Here is a 13,407-nt window from a genome sequence, read left to right as displayed (position 1 = left end):
GGGCGCTCTGTCATATACATGTCGTATGTGGCAAATGGCACAGCTTCTATATTTACTGACGTTTACAGTACATTTTTATCAACGTGCCTAATGTGTGTTTTCACATCCAGAGTTATTGATCTCTGAAGGTTGTCTGGAGAAATCTATACAGATTGAAATTGAAAGCCACGCTTTAGTAGTTTACGGTTTGTGAGTCGTGTTCTTCGCATAATATATGGCTTTAAAATTGAGACTCTTTTATGACACGGGGCTTACTGTTGTCTTTAAAGTGTTATGCACTTTCATTAGCAACAGATGCAAGGGTTATTACCAGGCGCTACAAACATGTTGGTCTTAAACGAATTTTGTCATTCGCTGATAGAATTTCTGAAGAATTCTTACTTTAAACATGTACGTACTGAGTCGTAATTCAGATTTTCACAAATCTTAAAACACAGTCTTAGGCTAGCTGTTTTATCACTCATACAAGAACCGTACTATTACGGGCATTGAGACATTCTGTAATGCTAAAAACATTTGGATAGAACTTCAAAACATGTAAATAATTTACTAAGTTGAGAACATGTCTGTTGGTCGCGTAACACTACTTGTATACATCAAGACAGAGAAAAACACGTTTGTTTTTACGCATGTGCGTGAAATTCAGTCCAAACAATGCGCAGGGACTTTACGTTTCAGTACTTGAACAGAACTTCATATGTTGCCACTGGGTAGCAGAAAAGCTGTTCATAGTTTGTCATTAAATGTGTTGCTTTGGGAATCATCTTCTAAAGCAGTTGACAGGTTTTAAAAACTGATCATTTCGAAGGAAAATAAATTACAAACATATGTGCCCGCAGAGACTGGTGATGTGGTACTGAAATTTTCAAGTCTACTGAAACATGATCACTCAGGGACCGTCACTGATATAGCCGAGTGCCATCATGGAGGAACATGTCAGCTAAATTAAGAGCTATTAGAATTGACGGGGTAAATATTATGTCTTGAAAGGAGTACCATCAACACAAAACTGATGTTATTCTTTCATATAAACTAACGCTGACTTACGTGCATGGTTACACTCTTCACATCTTAATATGCCAGGCCACGTCAAATACTCGCCATGTCCTATCACTCATACACGTACAAATAAAGAGGCAAATACATTAAATAGGATAGAGAACTGCGCAGGACAACATTTTACTAAATATTGTGGTAAGTGTTTCATGAGTCCCGGTATCGGCATACAGTCCCTTAAAATAAACTAAATCAGTTATTACCACAATAAAAAAATTAAAAGATATGATAAAAGAGGCGGAACGGCCATCCAAGCATGTCATTGACTTGGCGTTTGAAAGAATATCGCGTTGTTAAATCAGGTATTCAAATTCTACATTTCTATTTCTGGCTATCTGTTTATCCTTTAACACACGAATTGTTAAGATACTTTTCAGGATGTGTAGAACATTGGTTTTCATTTGAACCGCTCACACCTACAGTATACAGGGGAACTTCAATTTGGAGCGAGGAGTTTTGTTCTCGGATACCTAATCTCTGGATCCATTATAGCAAATATTAACAATATTTGGTTTGTGTCAGCTTGCCATTCTTAGTAGTTAAATCACATTTGCAAACCATAACATGGAAAACGTTAATTAATAATCGTCACGGTGCGTCCCGTAAACAAATATTGAATCCGCAGAGCTTCTACGGTTGTAGCGGGATGGTATTATTTTTGTTCAAGCAATGCTCTACTCATGTCTGGAATCATCGAAAATGAGGGCTGAATATTATCAGCAGATTAGTTGTATGTTTTTTGTTTCAAAATGAAGGTCTTGCTGAAGGAACTCTGCTATGTGGATCATTGTATAAGTCGTACTGCTGTTGTATGTGTACATGTCTGACTAAAGCGTAAAATATTGGACTGTGAGTAGACCAACGAGGCCAGATGTCTACAAACAAACACATCTAAATAAGCCATCGAAGCAACAGCGAAAAGAACAAGACGTAATAGCATCCTTGATCATTGCGCCGAAGGATGAACCATTCGATATGAGGAAAAGGGCTGAAGAACTTTGACAACATGAAAAATATAATTATTTGTGTTCACGGTGGAGAGGGAGAAAGAGTAGCTGATTCTTCAAGCAATTGCCATCGTAGAGACCAGTTTGTGCTTTTGTTAACTGCACCAGTCGGTATTTGTCGGATACATGTAACAGTTAATTTGAACTTTAATTTGTGTAGTAATATGACCATGCGGATCCTATGTGTGATTCATTCAGCCAATCAGTAACTTTCTACCAATCGCTAGAACTAGAATCTCCCGACTAAATATTGTTCTGTTAGGTTTCCTATCGCGTTGTTCGTTTCAATCCTATTTAAGGGAGCGTTGAATTTGCTACGGATAATCTTCAGTTTCTGCTTTCACACTGTTATAGTGCTGTAATGAACCTTGTGAGTTCATTGCAAATATACATGATTGTTGTTGCTTCTTTGTAAAGGCAGACTTAGCAACCTAAATCATATAATCCCATATCTCCACAGTATGGTTTACAACGAAGCAACTCACAAGCATGTTAATGAATGGTATACAGTTTATATTATTCGACTATGACAAAATTTTGTTGTTAGTTTCCTTTTACCATGCAATTTTTATTAAATTTGCACCCAAGCGCCGCTTCCGCTTTAATTACAATATCATCATTGACGAGGCAAATGAAGCGCCGGAAAGCACGGAAGTTAATACAACAATACTTGCTAATGCAGAGAAGGCGGCTCGAACAGATGCTCCAAAATCCAATATCATCTTGAAAATTAAAGACAAATATAAATCCATTGTCTGGGTGAATTTCTTTGTCATGTTGAGGGAAATTTGATAAACGTAAAGAGACCTCAAGGTGCTTTTTGATTGAAACTTTTGGGAAAACACACTGCCTCTGAAACTTTATAGGTTACAAACAGGGAAATTTGCCTAAACCTGGCCACACACAGACACACAGACAGATACAGACAGACAAAGACACAGACAGACACAGACAGACACAGACAGAGACACAGAAACACAGAGACACAGACACACACACACACACACACACACACATATATATATATATATATATATATATATATATATATATATATATATATATATATATATATATATATATATATATATGTACACATATATATAAAAAGATCGCATACGTCCGTATGGGTTACAGGCATTCTGATGAATGTATTGTACAGTTTTAAAGTATAGTTTAAGTGAAATTAATACAGCTGGTATTTCAAATGTTTCCGCTTTCATGTTACCCATTGCACGATGCAATATGACCTACAAAACCCGATGAATATTTCAGGTCTAATCACTCACGTTAAGTCTCTAGACACCCCGAACACATCTTCAATGCTTTACAGTACCTAAATAGTTCTCTCAGCTACTCCAGAGTTATTTGTGAACAGAGCCCTGCGGCAATTGCTGAATATTTCAGCCGATGTCTGCACCCGTGATCACCTGACGCAGTAAGCAATCTCTCGTAAATCTTATATGTAATAAGTTCGTCGACAATGCAACATCGCATCTGACATACTGATTCTCTTTCCGATGGGAAATCTTATTTTAGGGCCTACATGTATGGCCTAAGCATATTGTTGTTTCCCACATGTTAAAGGTATACAGTCACCTGTAATCTAAATATAGCCATATATGGTTAAAGGGGCGTTCCTTGGTATTCAAAATACCCATGTGAGGGCGCTGTTTTAAAAAGCGGCCACCCGCTTAAAATCTGTGATTGGTTAGATTTTCTCTTTCCATGGTAACTGTGGCAAATTGGAACAGGTGACAGTATACCTTTAAACTGGAACTCATCCTGACCCACCTTTTTAAAGACATACATGTGTATTTGACCATGAATGAAATGACAAAACTTCTTCTTTTGCTCAGGTACATGTAAGCTTTGCTAGCTTCATTGCTAGTATGTACTAACGCCGATCATTGACGTTTGTCGAAGGGACGAAGTTGACGTTTTCGTGTGTTTTCTCTATATCGTAAAGCACTCTCTCAAAATCTATCATCAACCTGTATGACGTTGATCACTCAGTACATTATGGTCGCAAATTAAATATCGCTGTACCGTCTGCCGAGGTGGGGTAGACACTGTTTGTAGCTCATTAGCATATTTCTCATGGATACAAGAAATGATGTCATCGCTACAACCATTCCATTCTATCTGTGAGCACAGTATAGGGCATAGTTCCTGAACCACACTTTCATGTTTTCAACATGCTGAAAAACATAACTTACTTCGCAAATAATTCAAAAGATATTAAGCTAGAATGCGCCTCGGGGACAGAAATTCGGACTCTAAAACTTTAACAATTTTTTTTTCTGATCTAGCACTTGTGGGGGCTCATTTTGGAGCTCTTGGTGTAAGAAAATTTTAACCGGCTTAGTTTTTCGAAAATCTAAAATTTTATTTTTCTCCCATAGAGTGAACACAGGGATGGCGGCCATTTTGAATTTTAAATATCGGTAAAGCTTGGGTAATTTGTTTCTCTAGTACCAAAATTCTTAATTTGAAAGAGAATGGTTGAAAGATTCCTTGAGAAAAGTTTGAGCAAAAGTTTAAGGCTTTCATTTTCGAGGCGCGAACTTCCTTAAGTCTAAAGACAGGAACTTTGTCTTCTTAGCGACATTATTACGATGACTTGACATCGTCAAACTGGTGCCTGGATGTGATTCAAATTAAGTAACAGCATTTTATTAAACGCTCCGGACATCGGACGCAAACAGAACCACCATTTAGAGAACCAATTTTATAACTATTACCATTTCTAGTGTCAATATAGTCGCCATTTTCATGAAATCAATGAAATCACCCCTTTCCATCTTTTTGTTATTTCACACGTGTCGTTAACAGTTTCATAACAGCCTAGATCATGAGCCACTTTGTCCATAAAATCCAATAATTATATTTATGAAGATTCACCTGAATGTGTTCGTCTATATATCCCTCGACGGCCATTTTCACTCAACTGACTTAGCCATGAATCAAATCTAAGAGAGCAAGATGGATCAAACGAGCGCATTGAAATTTTTATTGAGCGTCAGCGTATGTCTGGCGGCATTGGATGTACATGTAACTATGATGACTCGCAGAGCTGCACAGTGCAGAACGATGCATACTAATTATGTAGCGTACAAAGCAGCTTCTTCAAAGCAACATCGCAGTTCTTACATTCCTGTTATCAGTATCTGCATCGCGTCAACAGCAAACTATAATTCTCACATGAATAACCTGCACAGGTATCGATAACGTAAAGCATATTATTACGTTCAGCATAATAATATCGCTGTGTTTCCAAACAAGCCCTATGCTGGCCGAGCCGTACAATTAAACGTTGTGTAAGTTGCCAGGCATAAATAATCTCATGGAGCTGAAGGGATCTGGCAAGGACAGCAGTGGGTCACAGTTGACAGAATAATTTTCAAATCTAGAGTCTGTCCTACCAATATGTGTGAGAAAAACATCCCAAGCCACGCCTATGCATGATTCAAATGGTACAGTAATTCTCATGTTGAGGGCCAGTGGGTCAACCAGGGGTCACCTGAGATTCTTGGGGGACCAACAAAAGCACCACTATGTCGTCAAGTGGTGTCACCGTAAATGATTAATCACATGGTACTTGGGAAACGCCATCTTCTCGGTTGCCAGGGCAAGCGTCTGCTGCTGGGCAGCCAGGAAACGAATGTTTACGAACTTATCGTGTTCCTGTGGTTTTCTGGAACAGGTTTGACATGGTTTTGGGACACATATTGTTTGAGCGCTAATTCAGACACAGTCAGATTTATAATTTCAACATAGTAGTATGCCATTGAGCAAACCATTATTAGCATTGTTGCTATGGACAGTGCCAACTGCGGATGTATGTACCTATAGTGTAAGCGCTTGCATAGTACGTACGAATTCTCAAAATTGAAATTTTATGGCCTCTTGTCAGCAATAAGCACGTCATTCTCCTGAGAGAGGCCATTTTGTAAGTAAGAGGCCAAAAAACTCAAACATTCGTGGCTTACTCTTAAAGAACATATGCATGTAGTATAGGTATCAGGCTGCGTACAATAACAGTGACTCACTTTTTGTTATGAGAGCCGGGGTCTAAGCAGACTGTGCAAATGTTTAATATGTACTACAATACTTACTGCGTGATTTTGGCATGATTTTCTCTTTGAGTATCTCTTTGAAATCGTACTCTCTGTTTTCTTTGTTTAAATGTTCATTAAATGTTTGTTGTTCATCCTCGGGGTATTCTAAATTTGAAGAAGGGTCGTCTTCTCTGGCTTGAATAATTGCCCGGTAGAATTCAGCATTAAAGAACCAACACTCCCTGAAGGGACTTCCGTCTCGTTGGTCGTCTTTGTGTAGGACAGCTATTTTGCCGTAGTTAAAGTGTCTGAGAACGGACACCATAACCGCCGCTGCTTTACTATGCACACCGTGCACACGCGTCAACATCTTGAACTCCGTGTCTTTCTGCGAGAAGGAATAACCACCCGCGCCAGCTGTCAAAACGGGGATACTCCAGTGACTTGCCACGCGAACAACTGGCGCCGCGGCATAGGAGCAGGGAGGGCCGAAAATGGCATCAATCTCAATATCGCTGATGTCATTGATGAGCTCGACAATTTTCATCATGGTCGTATATGAATAACATTCAGAATCCTCCACATGTATGCTTACATTATAGTTTGTCAACAAATCTTGGTCGGCGTTCACTCTTTCCACGGCTATATCCAGACTCGGGGCTATCATCTCTAGTCTGTACGGGTACATGTTGACCAATTTACTCCAGTGATCGTTGGCAGGAAGCAGGGCCCCAAAGTGTACATTCAAGGGCTGCTGGCCGATCACACACACGTTGACGCTGCACAGTATCATGCCTAACACTAACAATGGTTGAAGACCATACTTCATCGAACTCATTTTAGTCGGGTTGATTTGATATCGCAGAGACATTGTGCCTGAGCTAGTATTTATGGCATAGCTTACTGAACAGACGTAGCTTCATATCACACACATTGTCGGCAGACTGGATAGTGTCTCCCAGCAAAGCAGGGTTTGGTTAGACTCGGTCGGTTTGTGTCTTTCTAAACATGACACGGAATAACTGCAGCAGTAACAATGACGTAGTCTCTTATTACTTGACTACTAGTAGTATATGAGGTTAAAAGTCCATATCTGTGACAAACCAAAAACGCTGTGAAACGCGTATGTGTATCTCGTTATCTTTTAGCACCCGAGTAATGCTAATATGAAAAGGCGCATGTGCAGTTTGTCGCCAATAGGATTTTCGCATGTGGCATGTTCCATTCGTTTTCGGGCTAGACGTTTACACAGCTCCACCGGCAATATGTACCGTTACAGAGTGTAAAGATGCGAAGTGTCCGTCGCAGTACTAGTGTTTAACATAGCACTTCACAGGTGATAGATTAAGCAATCGACAACAGTTACCATGAACTCGCCTAGCGCCTCCCAGCGAGACAAAATGACAGGAAACGGTAACAATGCCTATTCCATAAATGAACACTGTTAAGTTCCTTTGAAAAAATGATAGCAATCTGGCCGTGGAAAACTCCCAGACTGGTAATTTTTTTGTTATGTCAAACCACTGTTGAAAGTGTTATATTAATAACATTGCCTTAAATACTCTACCATGGTATTTTCAATCACCCTCGAAGTCACGTAGATGAGAATATTAACATTTCACTATTTCCATAAAACTTTGCTGGTCATTAAAATGATTATTGAGGAATAAGTTCAATGTGTTTTGGAAAGTATAAGATCCACGCTACAGGTCTCAAAGTTATAAAAGTTTATTGGTTTAGCCTGAGATTGTATAACCTATAAATTTTCGTCGCAACAGCTTTCAGCATTCCAGCTTCGGCGCCACGGTATTCTATCCAAGTGATTTCTCCAAGGTTGCATTTTTAACATAAGTAACAAATTATCCATGCAGTGAAACACATGTCAATTTTCCCCCCACCACGTTAATCCTGCTCGGTGGTTCTACAATAGAACTGTTGCTAGGTTGAAAATCAGATTTGCATGGACATTTTGAAAGACTGGACTCAGCAGCGGGGCCGCCATGTTGTGTTCTTTGCTTTTGCAAGCAGCGTATTCGCTGCACAGGGAGAGAACCTACCTCTTGGCGAAGGGGAAGAAGGGGACATAATACGATACTGCACAGGCAACTGTGCATCATGACCCGCACCTAACGTCGAAGCAAAGACCACCCCGGCATGTACTCCCTCGGACCATGACGACACAATCGTGTAATTCAGGTAGCACCATCGGATTACTGATTTTGATAGATAAGTGAAGAGGTAATAGTTCCCTATAAATTTACAGAGTGTAGATTAAAATTAATTATACCACGTTTTATACCTTCTACAAGGAATGAGCTGGATGTTGCATGCAAATTTAGCAGTCTGATTTTAATTCAAGCACCTCTGCTGTCGTAATTTGTCTTTATATTGACTAGGAAATGAATGAATTCGGCTAAAACTCCGGATGAATACATAGTTACACACCACTTATTAAGTAACGTTATCTTATATCTGATATTGTTTATAAACTGTTCAGTGGAAATGCCATGCATGATGTTCTATTCCGAGCACACTTAAACTCTAAGGTCGCCCCTCGTACTGGAAGTCGGTCGACTTGTGTTTCCGAAATGTCCATGAAATACTTTATGTTTGTCGAAAGCTCAGAGATGGTTAAACGTTACGAGACAAATAAACCGACTTTACAGACTGTACGATGGCGAACATGAAAAAGCAAAACAAAAACAAAAAATCTCCCACAAGTGTCCTGCGTGAAGAGGGAATTAGTGCCTCTCAGATGTCCCTCTCGGATGGACAAGGCGAGACATGTACATAATGACTTCCGTGATTTCGGCAAACGCAAATGAATTTCGCTCAATGTACGTGTTATCTAAAGAAACGGTCGACTTCCTTATAAAAGGTGTTGTCATTTTATCCAATATCAATGTCCTATATTTGCCTTCTTCGGTTAATGCACAACTAATAACCCTCGGCTCTGTACATGGCGTTTGTGGAATTCTAGAATCCCTGCTGAGATCCTGGATTCCGCTCATCGTAAATGTTTGAGATTTCTAAATCTCTGTCGACAAAACAACCGCAGGCAAAATCAGGTTGTCGATTCAGTAATTCAATCAGTATCGATGTATATACATCCCTTGATTACCGTATTGATGAGATGAAAAATTAATCGGCGGGCCTGGTTTTGAATCCGAAAAGGTGCAGTGTATCTATCTTTTGCCTTTGGGTGCAGATTCTGACTCAATGACCATGAAATATGGTTGTAAGCTTTTTGTTGTAATTTGAGGCTAGCCTCTACTAAGCTAATATCCATGTGTGTTAGCATATTCATATTCATAACGATAATTTGGAGTGCTTTCATCAGGATGAATGACAGTAGTCACTTTATTCAGTGGCTTAATGATGAAATGGGCTCCATGGCTTCTAAGGCTGTGCCAGACTGACTTAGCTAAGTCACACTGAAAAAGAATCTTTGTTTCTGTGTGTCTTTCGTGTGGAAAATTCGGCTGAAACCGAGGCAACTATAGTCTTGAGAAATTAAAAGAGGCAAACCTTCGTACCTTTTTTGAAAAAAATGAAAAAGAACGTACATTAAAAACAATCAACAGGTTTTCGTTTTAAAAAACCTAACAAAAGTTGACAAAATGCAAGAGGGTAATATCTATCAGGGTAACACAAGTTATCAATAAGACAGACTGGGAAGTAAACGTCAAATTAAGCTAGGTTCAGGGTCCAGAGCAACATTCGTATGATACAGGTTGGCAACAATTGAGACTGAATAAGTGTGAAGATGCACAATATAAAGGAGACATTTGGACAGCCTTATCGTTGCAATGTAAACCAATTTCAATGTCCGGTTGCATTATATATACGGAGACGATTTCTTACAACATTAATAAAACCATGAGTTTTAACCATTAGCTGAGAAGAGATAACTGTGAGAATTATGTCATGTGTTTAAAATATCATCATTTAGAATCTATGATAGCGACAAAGAGGGACATACTGACTTGACTTAATAAGAAAGAAATTTAACCCTTACAACCCCATTTCCCCCTCGAGAAGTTCAACAGTACCAAAGAAAACAATAGATTGGTTCAAACCATGGTGGTGAAAGGGTAAAAGGGCCTTTGTGTCATGAGGTTTGCAAGACGGGAAATTGTAAGCATCTCAAATTTGCTTCACGATCCAGTCTAAGTTATAGATGTATGGTAATTAATACGGTTTATCAGACGATGAGGAGAAACAAAGTCTTCACGGACAGCGTCAATTAATCGAGGCGTCATCTCTATTCAAGGAAGGCCTGGGACGAATATCCGGCAACACTAGAGCTTCATGTATGACGTATGCATGGATGAAGACGTTGGTTGAATTCACGGGTTCCTGAAATCATATCTCTGACTGTAATGTGGCTGCAATACAATAATATCACGTTACAGTTGATTGTCCGACAACGTTACATTGGTGGAACTCGATACAGTTGCGTGCAAACGCCAGCTAAGCCCGACTCTCATCATAGCTATCTACTACAGGATGGATCACTTTATGGCTCCAGCGCCCACAATTGCTTAGATTATTAAAAGGCCAATGACCCGCAAATTTTCGAGATGCTGTGTCATACACTCTGTTCGAAGGTATTACAAAACTGGATCCCTTACAGTTATTACGCTTTGATCATATTTTCTCTCAAGCTGTACCCCGGATAGCTACAGCTGTGATATAGCGATTCGAATTAAACGAACTATGAGAAGTGTTTTTTTCTCACGTGAGGTTCATATGCATGATAGAAACTGAAAAACCGAAATCAAAAGAACGACTTCTGTGTATGATTCACTTTTCATTTGACGACACCTTTGTGCAATGAAGCTCTGGTATCTGCCTAAAGCCCTAATATCAAACTATATCAAACACTATTGCCAAGTATACACACTGCTCTATTTCCTTGCTGGTACATTAAGTTATATTGTAGACGTTTCATGCTGGCCCTGCCAGTATTAATTTCTCAAAGGGCATTGAAATAATGATGAAAATATTCACGATGTTATCATTAAATTGATGCTAACTGTATTCACAATGTCGCTGCTTCCATTTTATTTTATTCATTATTTGCACTATTTCATTTAATATAGCTGGAATAAAGTCCTGCTGAGAATCTACGGTCTCGCGTGTGCAGCCGCTGCAATTCGTTTTATTAGGCACTTGGTAGGTTTGTCGGAAATTAAACTCAATTCAAGGGATATTTTCCTGTCGCGCAACTTTGACGTCGTGTTTGAACGCCTCACTAGACTGAGAAGCGTGTTGACACAGCAAACATGGTTATTCGTGCCCAAGGTTTCTCAACTATAAGTTTAGTTTTTTATCAAATAGTGCTGTACGGTCCCTTCCCGTGGTATAGTCTTTTCACTCAAAATTAAAACGTGTGGCACATTTAAGAATAACCTTCCAGCCCGGCCACGGGGCCTGCACCGTTCAAATTACCTGTATGAAATACAAATATTCATGTAAAATGGCGTCGTGAAAAAAGATCCGCTTTCCAGTTCATGGAAATACTAACCATGTTTAGATTATTTGATGCTTGCCTATGGCTATACCAGGAAGAATTTGAATTATAGAAATGTGTTGAGCTTTGCGCCGATAAAAGTATTGTCTGACGAACCAGGAAAAGCAATACACGCCATTAAAAGGACACAAAAAATCGACTCAGTGTAGTTTGGCTTACATGTCTAGTCCATGTACTTTTTGTTTGGGGAAGGAGTTCACATTACCAGTCCTACTGTTGGGCTAGGTTTGAAGTGAAAAGTTTCAAGCCCCAAAACTAGGAACGCTCATCATGAATTTTGAAATTCTTTCTTTCAATTAATTATCAACTGGAACAAAGAATATCACATAAGAGAACATTTTGAGTTGATGGTCACCACTAGGAAGGATGAATCGGCCATGGTTTGCCCTCAGGCTGTTAAAGACGCACACTCCTGATACGACCAAACCATAGACCTTCCAAATATGATCAAACAATGGGCCTTAAATGCAATGGAAACAATGCCTTGCAATGTTGAGTTTGTAGACAAGTAGGGTAAAAGGCGCATCACGTATAAAAGTATACCCATTCAAATACATCTGGCTATGGTTACGATGCTAGGCTGTCGTCCTGGCAGGCCTAAAGCCTTTGCTAATACTTAGCAAACATGGTCCGAGTATTGTTATCGAAAGCCTCTGTCAATATACAGACGACGTTTAACAATGCTAACAACACCGTTACTTTAGGACAAAGTACGCTACTCGATGTCTCTGCTGCCGATAGTAAACATTACGATTGTCAAAAGTGGGTTTTTAAACTTCAAAGTGAATATTTGATCGCGTGAACCAAGTTATTTTCAGGTTAATATGATAGGGACTGGCTCTCGTGTTACCTTTAAATTTGACAAAATGATGTGTAGCAACTGACAACCCCACCCAAATAAAAATAATCAAAATTATTTTGATTACAAAGGATCACTGAGAGTAGTAACCAAGGTCGATAAAGGTTCTCAAGTACGGTTACTAGTCATGAAAACATACAAACCTTTGTTATCAAAGAGTCAGCGGAAAGTTCAATCAGGGTCATTCAATGATCACTCCTTAACATCGAGTCGGGCATTGCACACAAATCCAGTTTACGGAAAACCGCAGACTACACTAATGGAATCCCCATCGTTAAAAAAACTGCCTCACTAATAAGCAAACAAATAACGACATCTCTAAGACAGATGACTCTCTAAAACATTGATTTTAGCCTCGGAGTTCGTGATTTGTCGTTTGTCCACAGTAGACCATTAAGCACGAATGGAATCACAAGATGATTGCTGATGTTTTAAAATTACAACAAAGTAAGAATTCTGTAGAGCTCGGCCCTCTGTCGAAATGAGAACAAATTGACATTGTGTTTTACTGTCAACGAACATGATATTGAAGTAGACTAAGCGATATACCCGCTTTCAGAAGTTTAGACCTCAAAACGCTGAAAATATGCTTGTAACAGCGAAATAATGATTCTCAACTCTATAGTGACTGGATCAACACACCTTGGAAATGAGCTAGATGGAAATAAACGTCAAAGCAACTTTGATTTTTTAAATTCCCTCTTTGATTTCAGTATATTTCAATATGAATTCCGTTTTCTTTTACATTGCGTTGAAAAATGTTTCAGAAGTTTAAAATTTATTGGTTAACTTTCGTTTATTCAATAGACAATAACAATCCCTTACTCTTTAAATTAACGTATCGACGGTAGACGTGCCACGGCAAGGAACTTGTGCGTCTTTCTTACT

At 39.1% G+C, this 13,407-nt stretch overlaps 1 protein-coding gene across 3 annotated transcripts in view; it reads right to left on the bottom strand.

Moving 5' to 3' along the window:
• Positions 1–13,407, bottom strand: part of LOC139117469 (atrial natriuretic peptide receptor 1-like) — a 294,651-nt gene that overhangs the window by 118,735 nt on the left and 162,509 nt on the right. The window contains exon 1 of one of the 3 annotated variants that reach the window (XM_070680592.1): positions 6,182–7,408. The exons of the other annotated variants lie outside the window; for them this stretch is intronic. Within the exon in view, the coding sequence (XP_070536693.1) occupies positions 6,182–6,995 (814 nt within the window). The 5' untranslated portion in view covers positions 6,996–7,408. Of the gene's footprint in view, positions 1–6,181; positions 7,409–13,407 lie in introns of those variants that run through there. 3 annotated transcript variants of the gene reach the window in all.

The sequence above is a fragment of the Ptychodera flava genome, chromosome 18 (assembly GCF_041260155.1).
Source record: "Ptychodera flava strain L36383 chromosome 18, AS_Pfla_20210202, whole genome shotgun sequence".
NCBI classification, from domain to species: Eukaryota; Metazoa; Hemichordata; class Enteropneusta; family Ptychoderidae; genus Ptychodera; species Ptychodera flava.
Note: the sequence above shows the minus strand (reverse complement) of the source record. Positions and strands in the feature narration are given on the sequence as shown.